The sequence below is a fragment of the Platichthys flesus genome, chromosome 5, assembly GCF_949316205.1.
Source record: "Platichthys flesus chromosome 5, fPlaFle2.1, whole genome shotgun sequence".
Classification (NCBI taxonomy): domain Eukaryota; kingdom Metazoa; phylum Chordata; class Actinopteri; order Pleuronectiformes; family Pleuronectidae; genus Platichthys; species Platichthys flesus.
This window is the reverse complement of record NC_084949.1, coordinates 16,797,886-16,821,281: the sequence shown is the minus strand read 5'-3', so window position 1 is coordinate 16,821,281 and position 23,396 is coordinate 16,797,886. Positions and strand designations below refer to the sequence as shown.

The 23,396-nt window shown below is 44.9% G+C and overlaps 1 protein-coding gene across 2 annotated transcripts in view; it reads left to right on the top strand.

Annotated features, from left to right (window-relative positions):
• The first annotated feature begins 484 nt into the window (after positions 1-484).
• Positions 485-23,396, top strand: part of slit2 (slit homolog 2 (Drosophila)) — an 84,982-nt gene continuing 62,070 nt past the window's right edge. For both annotated transcript variants that reach the window (XM_062388707.1, XM_062388706.1), the window contains exons 1-4: positions 485-1,458; positions 2,375-2,446; positions 4,210-4,281; positions 12,749-12,820. In XM_062388707.1, the coding sequence (XP_062244691.1) occupies positions 1,238-1,458; positions 2,375-2,446; positions 4,210-4,281; positions 12,749-12,820 (437 nt within the window). In that variant the 5' untranslated portion in view covers positions 485-1,237. The remainder of the gene's footprint in view (positions 1,459-2,374; positions 2,447-4,209; positions 4,282-12,748; positions 12,821-23,396) is intronic.

Here is a 23,396-nt window from a genome sequence, read left to right as displayed (position 1 = left end):
TGTTCAGATGAGGACACTCTAGAATCACACGGGGTTTCCCCCTTTAGCTTTTTACTTGGGAAGCTCTGTCGCCTTCCTGAGGCCAGAGGAATAAGGCATCAGGTGACCGGGACACTGCAGAGGAGAGGAGAGTCCTCTTCTTCACACATCAAACTGTTGCTGTTTGACTGACGGCCAGCTGGAAACCTGCTGCTGCCTGGAGGGGAAACGCAGTGCGAGAGAGAGTGTGTGTGTGTGCGTTTGTGTGTGAGAGAGAGGGAGAGAGAGAGAGGGAGAGATAGAAAGAGAGAGAGAGAGAGAGTTGTCTGGACAGACGCAGTAGCAGACGTGCCCACTCCCGTTTCTCTCTCTCTCTCTCTCTCTCTCTCTCTCTCTCTCTCTCTCTCTCTCTCTCGCTCTCTCTCTCTCTCTCTCTCTCTCTCTCTCTCTCAGTCACAGTCACACACACACACTCGGGAGCAGCGCTTTGACGCACCACGCAGAGTTGGATTATAGTGTTGCGCGCTGGTCTTCCACGGGGCTTTTTCCCTCTCTCACGTTGCCTGCACCCTCTCCACTCACCGGCCATTGATACATGATCGGAATCAATTGACACATGATCGGAATCAATTGATACATGATCGGAATCAATACCTCGCGCAGCACGGTGACCTCTGCTGAGCTTTTGGGAAACAACCGTCTGCCGCCGCTGATTCCTCGCCGGACGCGTGTTGTGAATTAATAGCCAAGACCGCCTCACCTGGAGTGTTTGTGTGTACTGAAGTGTGTGTGAGAGAGTGTGTGCGTGTGTTTCTGTGGATCAGGTCAGGGTTTGAGGTGTTCCACCAGCACACACACATATTTAGACTGCATACACACAAGCGTATAGCGCACACCGCGGAGATTTGCGCACCGCATGCCGGGGACATGTGGAAGTTTGCTCCGCTGTAGCGCAGCGAGAGAGCTGCTCCGCCGCCTCGTCGACCTCCCCTCTCCCTGCCCAGGGGGGACCCAGCTCCCGGCTCACAGCGTCCACACGCAGAAACCCCTCCGAGGACACCCAAATGTAAATTCAGCACGAGGAAGCTCACAAACATACGTGTGAAACACGGAGGACAGCGAGAAGGAGAACGACATAGTTCATAGAGCCAGAGTTAGGTGAGCTCTTTCAGGGATTTTTTTTTTTTAATTTTTAAACGCCCTTGCATTTCCTCGCTGTTTTTGTGGGTCTCATATTGGCCCCCCACTTGCCGCAGTGATGGTGGGAGCTCTGTGCCCCGTTGGCCCTGGCCGCTCCCCGGCGACTGCTTCTGGTCTGCTGCCGCTGCTGGTGACGGCCGTCCTGGTCCTGGTGCTGTCCAGCGGAGCAGATGGCCAGCCCTGCCCGACCCAGTGCTCCTGCACCGGCACCACAGTGGACTGCCACGGCCAAGGGCTCCGCAGCGTGCCCAGGAACATACCCCGCAACACGGAGAGACTGTGAGTACCAGAGGGGTTCGAGCTTTAAACGCGCAGTTTGGATTTCTACGCTGCCCAGGTGTCCCGACAAATAGGGGATACCTCGCAGGGAAAATCTATAGAACATGATCGATTACTTTGTAGGTGAATAATGCTGGAAAACTACTGCGCACTGATCTTAGTGGCCTCACGGTATTTTTAATTATAGATTTATAATAAAGCGGTTCTCCGGGAGAGATTAAAGAGTTTTCTGATAAAGTAAATATCACCACAGGTTTATCTTTGATTATGGGTTATTGATCCTCAAATTGAAAGTAATGCTGTAGCTTTTTACCGGACACATTTCGACCTTTTAAACTGCACGTTGACACCACGAGAGGAGGATTTACTTCCCATGGAGTCTACACGAGTTTAACATTTGAACTAACGCGTCCAAAACTTCTCTTTACGCGCACGTTCTGATGTCAAAGCTGCTGATTTGAAATTTAGTTTAATAAAAAAAAAAAAAAAAACACGGGACTTGTGAGGAGGACGTTGATCGCGCAGCTGAAGTTATAGGGGCACTGCTGCGGTCGTGTCGGTGGTTTCGCACTGTTGCATTAAGCACAGCCTTAGTAGACCACATCGGTTTGTCTGGAGACCAGCGAGTTAATCAAAAACGGATTTGGACAAGTGGCTCCGAGTAAAAAAAAAAGAGAGAGGGGGGCTGTATTTTATCAGGCAAACACCCTTGGATGAAATTAAAATGAGTCTGTGTCGCCTATAGCGCAGCAGCCTCCGCTCCTCTGACGCACAAATGACAAATCCTGCGTTATTGGACGCACCAAGTTTCAGGAATAAAATCTCCATATCTGAGCGGCTCACCTGCTTTGTCCTGGGTTTATTAACATATCATTCTCATGTACTGACAATCCCTCTGTGTCTGCTCTGTCTGTAGGGACCTGAACGCAAACAACCTCACTAAGATCACAAAGACGGATTTTGCAGGACTGAGGCATCTGCGAGTGCTGTAAGTGTTTTTGAAAATCTCATTTTATTTTCCTCTTTGTTTTCCCTCCTCGTGTGCACATGTATAACACAAAACAACACCTTGCATTTCCATCAACTTCCCCACCCAACGATATACAGCAACTCGCGGAGTTTAACTGTTTCCTGGTTCTGTTGCGCATCAGGCGCATCATCCATCCATCCAGGCCCCGGAGCTGCCGCATGCTGCAGCAGCTCTGCGCCGGCTCTCCGTGGGAAGCGCTGGTGGCTTCATCCACGATGCATGTGTGTCCAAACAGAGCGGCGGCGGCACCTGTTAATGCCGTCGTGTTAATCTGCCAGGGGAAGTGTCAGGAGGGGCTTATTTTAACCACAGGGCCCGGGGCCCATGTGCTGGAGTGATTAACGCGCGCTGGTCCTGGCGAGGAAGTGATGGAGGGCGAATAGAGGGAAAGAGATAGCGGTCATTAGGTCTGACCACAGAGGGAGGAATGCAGTGAGAGGGGCGGCTAGAGTTAGGACAGGTTCTTTACCTGGGATGGATTCGGGCAGAGAAATCTCCTGCACCAACACTGTGACAGGGACATTCTCTCTTGATGTAATATAATGTGTGTGTTTGCATGTGTGTGTGTGTGCGTGTGTGTGTGTGTGCGTGTGTGTGTGTGTGTTCACTATTCAGCCGCTTAAATTGAATGGCAGAGAATACACATTGTTGGAATTCCTCCAGAGATTATGCTCTTAATTGGTTGTGTGTGTGTGTGTGTGTGTGTGTGTGTGTGTGTGTGTGTGTGTGTAGCCCTCATGCTGTTTCCTGTGTGCTCACGTCCACCCGAGAGAGAACACTCTCAAACACACTCCACCGTTTTCAATTAGCACTGCAACAATTAGCTTAGTCGATTAGTTGATCTGATACAAACCCCCAAAGCAGATTCTTGTTTCCTGCAACTCAAATGTGATGACATACACAACATTTGGTGAAATGCATTAGGTTTTCAACTATTGGTCGGTTACAACATCGAATTTGTTGACCTCACTCTGGACTCTTGTGAGATATAGATTTTTTATTGACAAAAATTATCGAACGAGAAAGAAACAATGTGCAGATTGGCCGGTAATGAAAGAAACTGTAATTTGCAGCCCTGATCACAATATATCTGTTTGTATGTGTGTACCTTCCTGTTTATCCTGTGTGTGTGTGTGTGTGTGTGTGTGTGTGTGAGTGTGTGTGTGTGTGTGTGTGTGCTTGTCTCAGTCAGCAGCCTGCTCCTGGTGGAGTTGTGCTGGTGTAAGTGAATGAGTAGTCACAGCTATGTGGTTAGAGAGCATAAATTGGATGATAGATGAGTCGCTGTCCAGCTGATGGGCCGCTTTTAAAGTCAATTCTGCTGCTCTATCGACCTGCTGCCCGTCCCCTCGCCCTCCCTCCCTCTTGCTGTTTCAACATTCTTTCACTTTCCATCTCCGCCAATCTGTTTTTCTCCTTCTTCTTTTATCACGCCCTCCGTCACCTATCTCCTCGATCTCTCCCCCGCCCTCTCCCTTCCCATGTCAATCTCTTCGCCTCTCATGTGTCCTATCTCACTTTTCTTCACCTGCTCTTCCTCTTTTCTCTCTTATCTGAAGCCACATCCACCCGTCATCCTCCCCCTTTCTTTGGCCTCTCACGGTCTCCACGCACAAATCACCCTGTCAGGTTCCCATGCTCTGCGTGTCTCTCTCTATCACTCTTTTTTTTCCCTGTCCAATGCTCATCCTCTCTCTCTCTCCTGGTGTTTTCTCTTTCAGGCAGCTAATGGAGAACAAAATCTTCACCATCGAGAGAGGAGCCTTCCAGGACCTGAAGGAGCTGGAGAGACTGTGAGTAACGTTGACATGTCAAAGCAGTTGCCATTTCGTCCCTTCAGGCAGGATTTCTATCTTTGAAAAAAAAGAAAGTTTCCCTTTACCTAGGTGCTCCACACAAACACAAACCCTTAAAAATGCACAGATGGTTGACAAATGAAAGACAAGAACTAACAAAAAGTGTCTTAATAAGGTGTTGGAAGCTCTGCAGGAGGGATAAACACAGCTCTTCTGAGCGATATTCCCTCATTTGCTGTTTTGATGATGGTGCAGAGCACTGCTCAAAGGCCCTGACACTCTGCAATAACAGCAATCACGGATTGAAGGTCATTGCATGTCACAGAATCCAGGTTTATATAATCTAAGTTGAAATCTACATCAGACATCATGGTATCAGTTTGGAACGTGTCACATTGAGCTTTGAAGATCTGGTGAATCGCAATAACAGATGTGGTGAAAAGTGCTGACCGGGACGTGTCTTCATTTTCCGCTCTCGTGTTTTAAAATGGAGCAAAACTACAACAAGCTTCAACGAGGTCACTGTCCCGGTGGAGAAGTTTATGTTGTTGTATCGGAAAGTGTAGATATGGACCCGGATAGACACTACGTCCGTCCTGAGAGATCCGATTACGAGTGGACAGCTCTATGTTCCTCCGTTCTTCTACGAGACGCATTCAGGACGTATTTGGGTGCATTCAGTCCTGGACCCAAAGCGGTAATTGAATCATTAATTGGACATTGGTAAATTGGACAAATTGTAATGCAGGCTGCCTTTATTGTCTTTAAATCACTGATCAGTGGACATGACTAAAGTAACGTCTAGGATTCATTATTTTGAACTGAGGGTGAACTATTTCACCAAATTTCTTTCCAACATTTTCATTAGAATCTCCAGCAATTTCAAAAAAACTTTCGAAAACACTTTTCCTATAGGTATTAAATACTTTTTTCCCCCATCGTGCCTCCGTGCCTTATGGCAGAATCTGATGTTTTTCTACACTCAATGTTCAGACTTTTCCTTTTAAATTGTCGCCATCATTAAAAAGTGACTATCAGGATGTGAGGCTGTCGACGTCTCGGTCCAAGAGAAGCTGAGGGACTGAGTCATAAAGCTACGAGGCTCTGAGAAGCGGCCAGAGGTTGTTACGGCGCTGGCCTGGAATCACTGGTATTCAGCATCCAACCCTGAGGCAGTTATGGCATAATTAAGTCTCGGCCGTCTGAGAGGGTCGGTGCAAGACAGAAGGGGGATGTGGACCCCTGACTGCTCACATGTCCTTTGTGTCAACTGTCAACTTTGCTTCATGTGTAATCAGCCCATATATTCATGTGTGTGTGTGTGTGTGTGGCCTGACTGTCGGCCAATGACACACTGGTATGCAGCCGACTGTGACTGAGTCTGACGAGGTCTACAGACAAGCTTTTAATTAAAGACACATAAAAATCCTCACTGCTTACACACATTGCCATAAACAAAGACTCGAGATATCCAGCCTACACAACATACACACATGTACATACATCAGTAAATCAAATAAAAGGTGGGTAATCTTTTTAATGGTTGCTTTGGGTAGAATCCTCAGGAGCCTGGGAGATAAAAAGGATGATATATCATAATTCCCCCGGCTGCTCTTGTCTTGGTGGTGTCGTGCCGGCTGCTGCTGCTGCTGTCTGCCGCACTATAGCCGCTCTTTGTTGACGGAGACGGACGATCTGCGGACCTCTGCGGGGAATCTGCTGGTGTTTCCCATGAAACCACCACTGAGTTTTGTCCAGCTCAGCAGTTCTGTGAATTCCTGCCCAGCGCTGTGGACAAAGAGGGCAATATTTCACTGCTTATGGCTTCCTCAGTAAACCTTGGTACTGATGACCCTCTGAACAAAGAGATGGCAGTAAAGACCTCTCCCATGTATAACAGGCTTCTCATACTACACTTACACTTGTATTGAAAGGTAGTCTTAGACAGTTACTGTCAGACAACAAGAGCTTGTTTAGTCGTCTCTTTTGCCCTTTTTTGTCTCTGATGGCGACAAACACCTTTGACAGCGGCTAACTTTCTGACACAACATGGCTGTTCTCTGTTGTACTAGAGAGGGTTTTCCAACGATAATTCATCGTCTCTGGCGTGGCATGTTCACAAACACAAAGATGAAGTCAGTCATCAATGCCCCCCTGCAGCCGCCGAACAAAGGCCCATCTCCGGAGTCTGGAGTCTGGGGGCTCATTTCAAAGGCCTCCGTCCTCTGGGGGGCTGGAAGGGTCCTGCTGGGCACCGCTGCCCAGAGGAGAGGACCCTAAGCTGGGCTGACAGATCCACAGTGACTGCCCCCCGCCAGGGTGGAAAACGGTTCCCCTTCTTATCCCCCTTTTTTTTGTGACAGGCCCTGCAGCGATGGGCAGGGCAGGGTCAGGTGTGGGGCAGTAGCTGGGGGGTATGGAGGAGGGGGTGGGTAGTCAAAGGAGGTGTGGAGGAGATAGGCGCGTCACAACACACACGTGCACATGCATAAACACATGCATGGGTATGGATAAACTCATGCATGCGCATTCACTTACGCAAGGCTGCTCTGCCAGGACTGGTTTTATCTGGATTTTGCCCCCCTCACACCCACTCACGCCTTCCGCCTTTCTTTCATTCATACCTCCAGCATGTCCTCATGTTTTTCTCCCATACCCACCCATCTCGTTCTCTCTCTGTGTCCCGTTTGTACAGGAATGTTATACATTCTTCCCCCCTTCTCCCTGTGGCTGCAGAACAGGAAAGAGAGGATCTCCTGATCCTCTTATCCTTCCCTCACATTTGACTGGTTTATAGCCTCTATCCAATTCAAAGTCTGAGAGATTGAAGGAGATAAGAGCCGCAGAGATGTCGAGAGAAAGAAAACAGTAATTACAGGCATTGAGACGATAATTTCAGAGAACAGCGGTGAGATAAAGCCTCAGATAATTAGCCTGTAATTGAGTGATCACAATGCCAAAGATCATTCTAATAGCCATGAATAATAGTAAAACTGCTTACAGGTAGAGGGATGGGTCTATCAGCAGTGATTACAAGGTAGATAATTAAGTCTCAAACCAAATTATCATGTTATCATGCGTGGACAATATGAATAGCAAAAGATAATTGTAACAGAGATCCCAGATAGCAGGATATGGATTTCAAAGGAAAGCCCTGGATCAGTACTTGATGATTAGCTCTAAAGCCTGTTGAGTGATTACATTGTTCTCTCTGATCATTTCAGGGCAAAGTTTCACTCATTTTCTTTCTTTTTTCTAAATGTTATTTTTCATTGAGCAGCAGAGCTTGAAATTATCTGCACTGTGAAGACACACAAAAAGCCATTTTCACTGCAGCGGTTCTGTCTACAGCAGTCATTTGTGATAGATTGTCTCTGGTCGTTGCCCCTGTCAGTGCTGCGCTCTGCAGCAGCCAACTGTGTAGGTGCTACACAACAGTCAGCTCAAAGTTGGGAGGAAAAGTTTTCCAGTAGCTCCTGAAGTTTAGGTGATAGCAGAGGAATTTGCACAGGTCAGGTGAGAAGACTGGATTTCTGCTTTTCTGTGCTTTAGGGGAGAGGTGGTATCTGTCATTAGTGTTTGAATAACAGGTCAGATTAGAGTGCGTAAACATGTGGGGAATGATGGGCTGTGGTTCAATTTGGATACACAAGCTGTGAACCAAATACAGGAATAGATACACATGCACACACACACACAAAAACACATAGACACACACAGACCCCCACACACACACGGTCTGTGCTAAGTGGTTTTCTTACTTAAATGGAAAACCCTGGGTCATGAAAACATCCTCATGGTTTGAGTCAGAACTATGGTAACAGTATCACTATTGTCTGTCTGTGTGTGTGTGTTTGTGTGATAGGGATGGGCGTTCGATTAAATAGTCTTCATCGATTGTCGGGAGAATTAATGACGAATTTTCGATTAATCATTCATATTTTCAAATTCAAAAATTCACTATTTATAGGCTATATTAAAATGAAGTGAAATAACTAAGCGTGTTTCCTCATTGAGATCTTTTTTACAAGATGAACAAAATATACGCTGCCGTAATCTTAACCCAGCGGAGCCGACAGCTGGAAGCCGGTGCTAGAAAACACAACTGACCCTCATCTCTATAAAACTTAGGTATGACAGGTTTTGCCAGATGTAACTCAAAACTATCAAACAAGGCACAGAGTCGAGAAAGCTTCATAAAAATAACCAGTAACTCACATACAACCTCAACCTGGGATAGCTTCGCAGTATTGGCAGTGAACCAAGTCATTTTTTTACTCAAAATGGTCCCACTCTACATTTCGCCATGACCTCTTAATGTTTACTTTGGAAATGGACAGCCAGCCGCAGGTAACTGAGTAGGCCTGTGGCGTTTTTTTCAAACACTGCCCCCCGTGGTCAAATGTGTAATTAGTGAATGTCTCGATGAAAAAATAATTTCTTAATGATCAATGAATCGATCGTCCATTAATTATGCCCATCCCTAGTGTGTGACAGATTGTTTGTGCAAAAATGTGGATTGTGGCAGCAGTGTCATCTGGGGAGTTATTGTTCTTTTGAGGTGGTTTGTTGTTTCCGTTCCAGCCGGAGCCTGCAGGCCTGTAGAACTGCACATCTACGAGGCTCGTGGGTGTGAGGGCTGTGTGTGTGACTTTAATTTGTGTGGCTGTGCACGTGTGGAAGTGGCTACGAAGATCTGGCACACTGAACGTGTTTGTTGGAATGTGTTTGTGTGTGTACTGTGTGTGTACTGTGTGGTGTGCTGCCCCTTAGCATCTGTTTATGACTGCAGGGATTATCACCACGCTGCAGTGTGACATTCGCTTGTTGGACTGACACTCACACCTCAGACCACTGGCTCTTCAGTTTTCCTTCACTTCCAGCCATGAGACTCTGACTAATGAGACTGTGGGAGTACTCCGAGGCTGTTTACAATATTTGCATATGCACACACACTTATACAAATACACACATAAGCAATGATATAAAAGATGCATTCCATCAAGTCCAGAAACACACCACAACAGACAACTGCAGGTTCTTAGAGTAAGAAGCAGTCAATGACTTTTACGTGTACTTTCATATATATTATAGTTGTTTTCAGTAAATCTACAAAGAAATATTGAATATTGAATCTTCAGTCAGAAGCAGAATTTCCCTCTGACGGCACCACTGTCATCTCAGTTGTGTTTTAAATTTTTTTCCTTATGGCTGTTGAGCTGTTGGAAGTTAATTTCCTGTAAACAAAAGCAAAACGATGTGTACTTGAGATCCAATGCACATTGCTGCATCTTTTGCTGCTTTACCACCAACACCTTTTGATAACTGGAGTGGTGTGAAACCATTTACTGGATTGTGTATATCATCAGCCACGTGCATGTACATGTGTGCATGAGCAAACTAAATGAAAATGTACACATAAAAACAAAGGTGGTCAAATCTCTGTAAATTCCATATTATTGGTTTTGAGAATATTGGACAAAACACTTGGGACGTCACCTTAGGCAATATATTTTATTTGATTTAAAAAGTTTTTTTAAAGAGACAAATACAATACAAAGAGAGTTGCATATCAATAATCCAATACAATGCATCACAGTATGATAAGATAATATGTACCTTTATTGATCCTCTGTAGAGGAAATGCTAATTACACACAGCAGCCCAAAAGAGCAGCAGTGAAAGGGGAGCTACATATTAATACGAAAAATACTAAGGATAGCAAAGAATCGAAAAATACTATATACAAAATTACAGAAATACGATCTACACTTGCAACAGATAATTTCCCGTCCCTATACACATAAAACACAATAGTTAGATTATACATTTCTTGAGTAATAGATTTATTAATGATAAATCTTATTCCTTGTTAAAGCTGTCATCGTAGCCAACAGGTTGAGTCAGGGACTTGTTATGAACTGGATTATTTGCAGGTAGATAATATTGATGATATTTGCACATGATGAATGACACAAAATAAATAAAAAATTACAATACTTAATGAACTTTTTGATCATGAACATAGTCAAAGGAATGCACTGTGCAGTTTGTAGGCCTGATAAACCATCTCTCCTGTGTTGACTATGATTAAGGATCTAAAAGCAGCATGATATGATGGTTAATGTGATAACCACACTACTGCTACATTTATCAAATTCATAAATTGCTTTTAAAAGCAGAGGAAGTAGTCTGGTCTGGATCTTTACTTCATTATCTCACTCTCCTAGTCTGACAGCATCGCATCTATTTTGAGAGGATGAGATCATACCCCCCCTCCATCCCCATTTCCTCCTCCCCACCTCTAGCAACAGTCCATGCACCCTCCCAGCGGAGGTCTAGCCCACTAACGGGTGCTCATGGCTGGGCAGGCCCTGCAGTGGGAGTGGGCCCCTCTCTGCGGGACCACGTGGGGCTCTTAGCCGCCTGAGCCGCCGCTAACGGAAGAGAGGTGAATAATTCAGAAACTTCAGTTCTGCGGGACGTTAAATATTTAAGTGGCCTCTGATGTAACTGTGGAGTGTGAATGTGTGTGTGTGTTTGTGATGGGGCTCGAGCACATTCATATATTTGTGCACTTGTGGATGGAAGGTGGACAAGGAGGTGTAGACGTTATTTAAGGAGAGTCTTTTTCCGAAAGACATGGAAAATCAGGGTGAAGAGTGGAAAGTCATTGAGAGATTTAAAGGGAGGATATCAGGGTTTTGAATGGAGTTATGCTGTTTGAGCAGAATGTGTTGTATTTCTGGCATTTATGTGTAAATCATTCAGAAAGTATCAAGGCTTTGCAGGTTTTTTTTAGCACTTTAAAGTCACCCCTCCACTTTTTCCCCCTTCGTTCTCCCTTTCATCATTCATCTCCTGTCGCAGCCAGCACAGCAATTCTGTTGTGACTATCAATGCGTGTGTGTGTGGGTCTGTGTGTGTGTGTGGCTGCGCTTTTGTAAAGGGTTCAAGTATTACTCACCTTTTGGGACCTAAATTTGTTTAAACTGTCACATTATGCAAACTTGTCCTCATAATATAAATAATTAAAGTTTTAATGTGAGGACATATTTTGAGGTTAGGGTAGTGTTAGGGTAAAGTTGAGTTTAGGTCAGATCAGGTTTAAAATGCAGCACTCTGGATGAGTTGTACAGGAGCACTCCCCGAAATGCATTCTAAACAACTTGAAATTAATCTTTATAAAGCAAAATATGGTCAATTGAGATATTCAAATTTGGGGGATGTAAAAATAAAAATAAAAACTAGTACCAATTGTCAGGGTTATAATCAAACAAATAGTACGACTCTAAATGTAGGTCAAAATAATGTCCTCCGAAGTCTTGGGGACAAGGCTGTGTGTGTGTGTGTGTGTGTGTTTGTGTGTGTATGTGGTCCATATACATATCTTGTGGAGTAGACATCACATTCTAGGGACATTTCTTCCTGCAAGTCCCAATAACATAAACCATTTGATTTTAAGGTGAAGACATGTTTTAAGGTTAGGTTTAGGTTAAGTTGGGGTTAGATTTAGGTTAGGGTTAAGCAAGTATAGTTAGGGTTTGAGTAAGTCTCCTGAAAATCAATGTAAGTCAATGCAATGCCCTCTGCAGTCATGCTGACATGACTGTGTGTGTGTGTGTTTGTGTGTGTGCATGCGTGTGTGTGTGTGTGTGTGTGTGTCGGGGTTAAACTGTTTCAGCAGCCTGTCCCTCATTGTGTCAATCTCTCCTCTGACTCACAGCAAGGCATCACCACACACACACAAACACACAAACCTCTTCACTCCACTCAACCAGGGTTAAATGATCGCACCCAGATTATTAAACTCACCCGAGTTCTCTCAACTCCTCTGTTTGTCTCCGTGTGTGTGTCTGTGTGTGTGTGTGTGTGTGTGAGATGACGGGTTGTTGTGAGTTCTTCTGCTGTGAGGGCCTTGTTTACTCAGTGGGGTCCTTTTCACACATTCGGTAGCCCGGCCAGACTGCCTGTTTGTTTTTCCCACATCGTCTCCTCTCCTCCGCCTTTGTGGTAAAAAAAAAAAAAGGTCCCCCCCCCCACACTCCCACCCTTCATCCGAACCCCTTCTCTTTCCTCCTTTCCCCCCACCTTCCCTTCCTCCTTCTCTAACTCACTGTTTGTCTGGCAGCCGTGTTGTACCCCTTAAATCAGGGGTAACCCGGAGTCTGTTTTTGAGAATCCTTCCATGAACATGTGTGTGTGTGTGTGTGTGTGTGTGTGTGTGTGTGTGTGTGTGTTTTGTCTGAAAAGTTTCTCCATCCATCTCCTGGTTTTTTCAAGCTTCCTCGAAATAAACCGAGTTGTATTACAATGAAAACAGCGTAGTATAATATGATATGCTCATCAGGAAATACAAATCTGACTCCAAAAAGATAATTACACACACACATCTAACCGCTCTGCCCATACCGTCTGGAAGTGAGGTAGAGTCTGTTTTCTAATTTCTGCCGTGTTTTTGCAGGCGCCTGAATCGGAATAATCTGGCCATCTTTCCTGAGCTGCTTTTCCTGGGAACGACGAAGCTCTACAGACTGTAAGTCCTCTTTTCTCTTTTCTGTGATTACACACACATGCTGTATATATATATATATATATATACACACACACATTTCTGATGTGATCGGCCTAACAGAAGCACTGCAATGAGGGCTTGAGCTCCATCAGATGAATTGATGGTATATGCAGTGGTGTGTTTGTGTGCACAGCGTATTGACCATGACTTTAACGACAAGCGGAAATATTTTACAAACGTATGTTTGTGTCAGTGTTGCGGCTGTGGTGTTTCACTCAGGTGAAGGTGTTAGAGAAGAGACTTCACATGGCCCTCTCCGTGGAAGCCAGTTCAGTAGCTAATGGAGATTAGCACTCGAACAGCTGCTGCCCACTGGGAGTGTGTCCGCATGTGTGTGTGAGTGTGTGTTTATGTGAGAGCTTGAGAGGATGGAGAGGAGAAAGCCACGAACACGACAGACCAAGCAGGGAAACGTATAGAAAACAGGTTTCTCTCCTGAACTTAGACTCTGTTTCTATCACATGCAGAACATCCTTTTTGTGTCTGAGCCTAAATGTCCCAGTTCTCATTCAAACCAGTGAGCACCTGCTGATTGTTGTCAAGCACCTTCCAGCCCGTCACTCTCCGTCTGCTGCTCGCCTGTGCTGTAAACCGAGCTGTGGATTTCCAGCACTGCAGGGCTGGGCTGCGACGCTGCTGAAACTGTGGGAACCAACTTCCCGTCATGGTCATTTGTGGTCTCGGGGAATAATTATGGTTCCATATATATTTATACGTGTGGCTGAATATATTTATCTAAAACAATATTGAAATGCTCAGATGCTTCACAGAGTGTGTGAAAGTTGTTTATGTTCTGCGGGCTGCTCCGGCGGTTGGCTGGGCTTGACCTGTCGTGTCTGAGGGTGTGCGTCTGCATGTGCGTAAGTGTTTCTGAGAGCGAGAGTGTGTGTGTGTGTGTGTGTGTGTGTGAGAAAGAAAGAGAGCGGGAGAGAGAGAGAGAGAGAGAGAGAGAGAGTTTCTCAAGGCCAAGAGTTGGCATTTTGCTCACCGTGTGGGCCGAAGTAAAAATACAACTGCACTCTGCTCAGCTGTCGCGGACCAGCGGCCCTGTGTGTGTGCGCGTGTGTTTGCCCATTTGTGTATTGTGTATTAGCACTTATATGTGTTCATTTGGATTTTATGCACAGTATATGTGTGTAAGAGTATGTCAGCTCTTCAGATCTGCTAAAAACAATACTTTAGTGAAATATGAAACGAAACCCTGAAAATCAACAGGAAATTACTAAATTACATTTAAGAGGAAAATCGCCAAGTCGGTTCTGCTGCAGCCACAAAGCTACGAGCAGAATTTGGAAACGTATGGAAGTCATTCAGAATGAAATGACAACCAGGAGGGGAGGCCAAGCCAATGTTATTTAAGGCGGCTTGGTCAATATTAAATCCTATTTCAACTTCAACCCCCCCCCCCCCCCCCCCCATACCTTACAGAGTATTTGTATCTTTAGAAAACACGACAAGAAACCCTTGAGAATCCTGTTGAGTTTTCTATTGAGGTCAGAAGGTATGTGTGCGAATCGGACCGAGTTTAGGTTTTTCTTTTTTGCGACAGTGGTGCTATAAATGAACACTTGCCTAACCTGCTATTATGAAAATTATGTTTTCACTGTTTTTGGTGCTTGGAAAATGTGTGTAGTATGTGTGTGAGTCTTTGAATCTAAGTGTTTAACCCTTTGCTCATCATGGTGGTTTTGTGTTTTGAGGGATTAAACTGGGCTTCGATGGGGGGTGGGGGGGAGGGGGAGAGATGCCGTACATTCTCAAGGGAACATAGTTTATGCCTGAATAATATTTACCTTCAGGATTTTTCCTTTTACGAGAAACGTTTACACCAGAGACATGTGCTGTTAATTCTGGATCCTTCAAACAATCCCCCCTCACCCTCCTCTGACTCTACACCTGTCGACTATGATGCAATATGATGATGACTCATAACTGTCTGGATTCGGGATTTACTGCTCAGTGGAGAGTGAATTATTTAGTGTCCGTTACACAGGGGGAAGTGAACGAGTAAACAAGGGAGTGATGCTGGATGCACCTTGATGTAAAGAGTGATTGAGAAACACGAGGCCTCCTTGAGGTTGCTCATCTCTAACATCGAATTGTCTCAATATTGCCAAGATGAAAGCTCAAGGTCATTTGAAAGCTTTTAGATACATCCAATGTCATTTGGAATCTTTCCCATATATTGGTAAAAATATACAGAATTACTATACATTACCTGCAATGCATACAAAACATATTTGCTCATTTAATTTGGTTGCATACAACCACTGAAGTCCCAGCAGACAGAGATGGTTTTATTATTTAGGTAAAACGTACACTATATAAAAACACAAAAGGGAGAGGATAGGAAGTGTCAGACCCTATGAAACCTCTGTGTCCTCATCCTCCTTTCCATTTCAAACGCACACACACACACACACACACACACACACGCTTAGCCTCCCCCTATGCTCCAGGGCCCAAAGTCTATTAGGTTACAAAGACACACATCTGGAGACACCATGTGGTGGGCATATCCCCAAAAACTCTCTCTCTGTGTGTCTGCCTTTGACGTAAACACACACACAGACACACACAGGCCTCCTGTTTCCCCTGGTAATACTGAGGGCCACAGCTGTGGCTGTTTGCTCTGAGAAAGAGACGAGGGACGGAGGAAAGAGAGAGAACGAGAGCAGCGGAGAGCAGAGACACTTTGAACAATGGATCAAACAGAGACAGTTCATTAGAAAGACTCTGTAAAACAAGCTGGGCCAGTAAAACCTCACTGCGCTGGGCAAGAACCGAGAGCTCCCCCTGCCAAGCAGATCACAAGTTTGGACCCTGGGATCAGAACATACACTGGCACACAGGCACCCACATCCCAGAGTATGAGAGGGTCCAGGTGGGTCTGCATGATGTACATCTCATCATTAGAGGGTGTATGTGTGGACGTCCCTGCATGTGCCCAGCAATCTGTGGTTTCCGTGTGGGCGCTACGCTCCAGGGACGCCACCTGCACATGTTCCCAATGCGAGGGATGAGTTTAGGGCTCAGGGACACGTCAGTCTGAGGACGAGGAGGAGGCCATTTTTTTTTCTGTAGCCATAGGTGATCATGACATATGATGAATAAAAAGTATAAAATAAATATATATAAAGATTTCACAAAATTAAACGATTGTACATGATTTGAATCAACAAGGAGCAACAAAGACTGGAAGTTATTAATCACCTTGGTTTTAAGATCAAATTGGAAATGTTTTGTTAAATCAGGCATATTTCTATCTACCTGCATGGAGAGGGATCCTGCATCTTTATCTTAAATACACATTTACTTTATTCACTTTTATTCAACGTTAGGACATTTTTGTATTCTCGACTGTACATTTATTTCCATCATCACTTTCTGTGTATTTATATTATATTGTATATTGTTTATTTTTCAGCAGCTTTCATTCTTAGGCAGTACGGCGTAGCCCTGTTATAAAAAAGGTGCGAGACTGAAAACAGCACTGTCTTACCTTCTTCCCTCACCTCTACTTTTCAATCTCTTTCCCTCGATCTCTCTCTCACTGTCTTTCTCTCTCTCCCGTTTGCTGGACAAAAATCAGCAGCGAGATGAAAGAGGGAGAGATGAAAGAGTGGTTGATGAAGGGATGGGTCTATGGGAGGATAAGAGAATGGGTCACTGCTTCCCCAGCTGAAAAGTCTGGTTGGTTGAGTATGAAGCCAGGTCGGTGCGACAGGGACTTTGTGTTTTTAGTCATTTTCATCATCCTGACATTTTTGTATTCTCTTAATTTTTTCACCTTTTCGTCCGTCACACATTAGAAACATCATCAACACATTTGCGTTCTCACATACAGTCCCACTGGACATATCTGCGGACAGTGCATGTCTGAAAGAAGCTGTCGTCTCTGGACTGGATGTATGAGTCAGATGCTTAATGGGCATCATTATTTATTTAGTTTTAGTTTTGTTGTACATACAAATTTGATAATTTTTTTTTGATTTTGGCATTTTCCTCTGTGTGTGTCATTCATCATCCTTCCATTGACGGGGAGTCAAAATGGACAAGTTGATTTAGAGGGGGGAAATGACTGAACCTCAGGTCACACACACACACACACACACACACACACACACACACACACACACACACACACACAGACACACATTAAAGTGGAGTCAAAGTGGTATGGGGTTTGAATTAAGGAGTTGATGAGGCTTCGGTTTGGGTGTGTGTGTTTATGTGTGTGTAATTGTCCCTAATCCTCTGCTAAACGGTGCCCTGACGAGGCTTTACCAGGCGGCATTGTTGCTTAGCAGCCTCGAAGGTTGTGGCTTTGTCTTCTGTGAGAGCTTAGCCTCGCTTCACACACACACACACACACACACACACTCTCTCTCTCGCAAACACACACACTCATATACCACCTCGGCTGAGACGACAGGCTGGACACAATAGTCCCAAGAACGCAGGCGTCTTTCAGGAGACGTGGGCTTTCCCAGCGTGTCCACAGTTAACTAACACAGAGGGGAGGAGGAGGAGGAGAAAGGAAAAGGAAGAGAGAGGTCAGAGGTAGTGAAAATGAAAATTTCTCTGAGTAAATAATGTTTTTTAATTAAGACAGAGAGCGTTTGGCGTTTTTTAGTTGCCACAGTGACGGTGACCTCCGGGTTCGCAGAGGTCAGAGGTGAAGAATGTTTCAGTCAAGAGATCTGAGCTGGACGTGCTCTGTAGAAGAAAGAGGGGAATCCTCTATCACGACAAATTAAACTTCTACTCATGGGATGTGGCTTAGGAAACTGATTCTTATCAGAAGAGGATTTTATCATATTGTAAGATTAAACAACTTGATCACGAGGGTTAGGGTTAGGGTTTCATTTTGAAAGAGGAAATAGTAAAAGCTTTTGCTTGAAACAGTCAATATGGAGCTTTTAGGTGAACAAACTATTTTGTTGATCCAGTGCCCAGCAACCTTTACTGGATGTGCAGTTTTTTTTCATATTTTTCCCTCCCCCATTATTTCCCAGAAGTTTTAAGAGAGAAAAAATATTTGTGACACGTTTCCAAAGATTGAAATAGGTTTGGGAGTAAGTGCCATAACAGGATAGAGAATCATTGTAATGGTCGACTCAGAGAAAATGTCAAAAAATAAAATGCCCTACCTGTTAAAGAAAGTGACAGGCTCGGCCCCCTGATCTCAAAACGACCAAAATTGAGCTGCATCCTTCCACTAAGTTTTGTGTTAATCTGTCCGGTAGTTTTTGTGTAGTCTTGCTAACAAACAGACAAACGCAGATGAAAACATAAACTCTTTGTCTATATAGAATGTTTGGCAGGTGACTCTCCTGTGCTCCTTGTGAGATGGACCAGAGGCCACAATGTAGACGTCTGTCAGTCGGCTCCCAGTGGGAATGTTTCAGTTATCATGAAACTGATCCCTATCACTCACATCCAGACCGTACTTAGGAAAAGAAAAACCTAAGCCCTGCTCCTGGTTATTCCTGCTGAAGAGTGTTATTTACGTTTGGGTCTGCTGCCTCTAAGATCAGTATCATCTGGTAGCAAAGTTAGCTGCTGGGTTTTGGATGAGAAGATATTTGGCCACTGACTTTGTTTACATAGGATATGCAAATATCTGCCATTATGTCTGTCCAAGGAAATTAAGTTAAAGTCTCACAGCCCGAGGCCTCTGTGGACGGGACTCTCTCTCTCTCTCCCCCCCTCTCTCTCTCTCTCTCTCTCTCTCTCTCTCTCCCCTCTCTCTCTCTCTCTCTCTTCCCTTCTTGCTCTCTTTTCCTCTCTCTCCTCTTTCTTACTCTTCATCTAACAAACACAGACGCACACTGGCACAAACAAATCGCTTTACCATTCAGCAATATTTCCTGCCCCCTCCTGTTTCTCTGAATGCACTTTAACAGATATAAAAACTCCCTTGCACACAAACAAACACACACACATACACACACACACACACACACACACAAACACACACACAAACAGACACACACAAACAACAAAACAGCTCTTCAACAGATACAAAGACATATTGTCTGCAGATATTTTTTAATTCGGAATGCTGGAGGCCTCAGATCGCGTCGAGCCAAATGGTAAAATAGTGCTTTTTATTTGTCTTTCTAGTTTGTGTGTTTGCAGATAATTGCCATGTCATCTGCGTACATATTATGAATCACCTTGGGTATAAACCAACAGTGTGGACTTGTCGAGTGTCAGTGAGTCACTCGCTTGCCATCATATGAATCACGCGACTGCCTATCTGAATTGCTCAAGGCCACTCATTCCTAAGAAGTGATTTGGCCATTCACATCCCAGCACAATGCTGTAATTCATTCTCCAGCGATTCGGGGAGAGCTAGCTGGCATTACTGAGGAGGCACCAGTACAAAAGATTATGTTATAAAGGCAGAATGTAAAGACGTGAAGCAATAAAAACGCCCTGCCTGACTTTTAGCCCGACTAGAGCCATCTTGTTCCTCAGCTGAGTCCAGGAAGGGTGTGTGTATGTGTGTGTGTGTTTGTGTGTGTGTGTGTGTGTGTGTTTTAATCAATAAACAAGTGCAGTTTTTTTTAATTAGATTAGTATTATACAAACTATATGGGCACTCAGGAGAGTGCATACCTCCAAGGCCCAACAGTCTCCTAGGGAAATCACATTTAATTTCACATGATGCAGATTTTTGGATCAACACCAATTGCACACAAATAAATATCAGTCCCCTTTGAATTATTATTTTAAAATCAACAAAAATGTATATATACCTAAATGTTCTGTTTTAAAGATATGTCTGATAAACTGTGATCTCACTATAATCACTCCTAAACGTAGGAGCAGGATAGATGATTCTGTTACTTTTCACTTGATCTTTTCACTTAATCTTCATACACATTCTCCATTATTATGTTGTCGTTTCCTGAATGCAGCCTAATTAATCACCTGTCGCCCCGTGATGTTCAGAGTGTCAGGGTTCACAGCTCACGGGAGGTGAAAGGTCAGAGGGCATCAGCGTCGACCGATGAGATATCCAGGGTGATGGGCAGGGCGACGGTGACGCCACTGCTCCTCTCATCAGATTACTGAAGCAGCGAGAGTTACAGCTGGAAAAAAGAGACAGAGGGAGGAGGGGCTGGATGCAGACAGGATGAATGAAGGGTGTTTAAGAGAAAGATTAGAGACCTGTTTGCTCTCTTAAATGGTGCGGAAAAAAGAGAAGGGGGGAATTTACCAAGGTGAGGACAGAAGTGTTAAATCCATTGTGAGCCGGCTGCGAGGAGAAAAAAAAAGAGAAAGAGGTGAAGTCGTGGAAGAATTCAAGGGACGGAGAAAGTAAAGAAAGTAGTGGAGCTGGAGGGGAGAGTCAGAAGAGTCAGAAAGGTATGTCAGTACTGTAGATGGCAGGTAGCCTGAAGCATGGAGCCAGCCTGTCTGTCAGATACAAGTGCCCAGGTGTGTGTGTGTGTGTGTGTGTGTGTGTGTGTGTGTGTGTGTGCGCGCGCGTGTGCGTACGAGAGTAACCTGAGTGTAGAATATTGGGAGTGGGGGGTTACATACCTAACCAGCGCCAGGAAGAGCTTACCTGGAAGCAGGCAGTTACGTTGGCAGAGTGTGTGAATCAGTGTGTGTGCGTGTGAGGTCCTCTGGAGCATCAAAGCATTTCCTGGCCGTGGCTTGTGTGTGATTAAGGGTCAACGTGTGCGGTAATGCCCCCCCACCAACAAAGCACCTACATCATCCTCATCCACTTCCCTCACACTTTTGTTCTATGTCTACATCCTCTCCCCTTGTCATTCCCTTTAACCTCGGTGCTTAACATAATAATACGAAGTGAACGCGGTTGTTAGTCTCCTGAGAATCTGCGGGGTGTGGATCCTCTCACTTATTTCCACTCCCACTCGCCCTCCTTCTCCCTCCATGACGTCCTGTCTCCCATGAGTATGTGCAGGTATGGATCCAGGCCACATATTGATGGATGAGTCTGGCCGGCCGGTGAATTATGAGAGAGATTATGGAATAATCAGGACGATTCATCATGCGAGGCACCTCTACTCACCCCTATAACAGCTACTCAGCAATATTGACCCCTGCTTGCTGTGTGCATCCATGTACAGGAGGAGGAGGAGGGAGTAGTTGTGGCTTTACACTTGTTGGTGTGATAGTGAGGAGGCATGTTATTAACTCCTTGCACGCCTTCAATTTAGATACACAATTATTAGATTTTTCATCATGACAAAAAGATCGATACCATTCCTGCATCTGGATATGGTTCTTCTCAACAGCCAGTTAGCTCAGCTTGTCTGGCTCCACAAATTTAAAACGACACTCCAAATGAACTACTGGAATGAAAAACACTTTTAAACAGACTATTTATTTTCTAAAAGCAGGAACTTCTGTGCCCGGCGAAGAAATAAACCTCCTCTGCAAAACAGATTTAAAGCATATTTGCCAAAGTGTCAAACTTCTCTGCAGCCAAACTTTGTTCGAATCCGTAAAAACTTTATTTGAGATTCCAGTGGAAATAATAACATTGTAACATCATTGAAGCCACCACTGTATTTTAAAGGGTTATTAATGCTAATCCACAGGGAAAACTCCTCCTGGCTACCAAGTATCCTCTTTAAGAAACTAGAACAAAAGTAGAAACTCGGCAGTCGGATGAAAAACAGAGAGAAGGGTTGAGTTTGTGTCAATCAGTCAGCAGACCTAACATGGCTGTCTTTCTCTGCCCTGGGTGCCTCTCTCCCTCCCCTCTAATCTTCCATCTTGGCTCCGTGTCAAGCTGCCTTGTCCAGTTGCACAATATCCCCCCTCCGGGGCAGGCAACTGCATCCCCTCTCTGGCTCCATTAGTGCCACTCCACTGGCATAGCCGGCATTCTCCAGTGGGACTGTCATCACTGGCCGCTCTATTGGCACCCCTGTCACTCTCCAAGCACCACAAAAGAAAACCTCACGGCCCTCCCTCTCTGCCTCTCCTGCTCGCTTGGTCTTTTTTTGGCACCCCCATTTTCTCCCCTCCTTGTCTCTCTCCCTCTCTCCCCGCTCCTCTATAATCTTCCCTCTCTCTTTCCAGCACCTTTCTCTCAAGCCTTTTTTCCCTCTCACACCCTTCCTTGCCCACGCCCCCTCCCCACCGTGCCCCTATGCCCGTCTCTCTCCCCCCTGAGCTCAACACACTGGTTTGGAGAGGCTTATGCAAGACCCTCACCAATGGTAATGATGCAGAGGAAACCAAGAGAGGAAGCTGGGGCGATGGCCGCTGATTCTTCCCAGAGATGTTGCTCACAAGTTTAGAGCCTCTCACATTATTTCACCGAAGGCTGAGTGTGTTTGAAGTGACGACAGCGACCTGGACTCATTAAAACGTACTATGTTTACATAATGTGAGGAAAACCCGGCCAGAAACAGGGCGACAACACAACAGTCCCTGTTACTTTAAGAGGATTTGAAGCTTTACGTTTATTTAGAGCTTTAGAGATGGGGTTACTGTTAAAACATTCAATTAAAATTAAAAAAATTAAAAACACATAAAAAAAAAGATCGTTGTCAGCATCAAAGGAAATACAAAAATCTAAGATTTGTTAGTATAGAAAGTTTGGAGAGACACAAAGAGACAGAGAAAGTGTGCTGTTGTCGCTCTGTAGCTGCAGGCTGTTGATAGAGCAGCAGGTTTGTAATCACAGGTTTTTACCCGACTTTTGTGTGTATGTGTGTGTTTGTACGCACGCTCTCGTTCATATGTGTGTGTGTTCATCCACGCTAGAGTCTAATGACAGGTTCCAACCTGTCTTTATCCAATTACAGTTTTCTCTCATCTCTACGGCAACACCATGCCCCCCGTAATTGGATGGCTGCTCTTAAGAACTCTGACCTCTGAGCGAGTGTCAGGAGAGAACACACACACTATCACACACACACACACACACACACACACACACACAGAGGATGCCAGGAACACTGGGTGAAGCCGGATGAAACAGACACTATCTAAATCACTGATCAGATCAAGTATGCGCAGACAAGTCAGGACTCTTATCGTCTCATATCACTCCTTCTCCCTCACACTTTGCCTTTTTGTCTTCATCCGTCTCCCTGTCTGTCATTCCGTCTTGTAATAACAATAACTAGGACCCATCATGTGCTTCCTCTCTTCACACCCATCTCTTTTTTCCTCCATTCAGTCTCGCTCTCTTCCAAGTGCGTTGTCTCTAAATGGGCCTAAATGGGCCGAGTCAAAGGAGAACTTCTGTGGTTTATGTTCCGCTGCAGCCCCCACTCGCTCTCTGTCTGTCTTTCCTTTTTAAAGACAAAAACAAAACTCTGTGTTTTTCCCCTCCTCTTGCTCTCCTGAATATTTCACACGCTTAGAAAGCTTCACGTCTTCTCTTCTCCGTATGTGTGTGAGCAGATTTTGGCCTCGTTGCGAAACTGGCCTGAGGTTGAATGTGATGGAGAGACAAAGAGAGATCTCATCATTCAGAGAAATTAAATTATGAACTACTGGCAGACGTGTAGGAACAGAAGTGTGTGTGTGT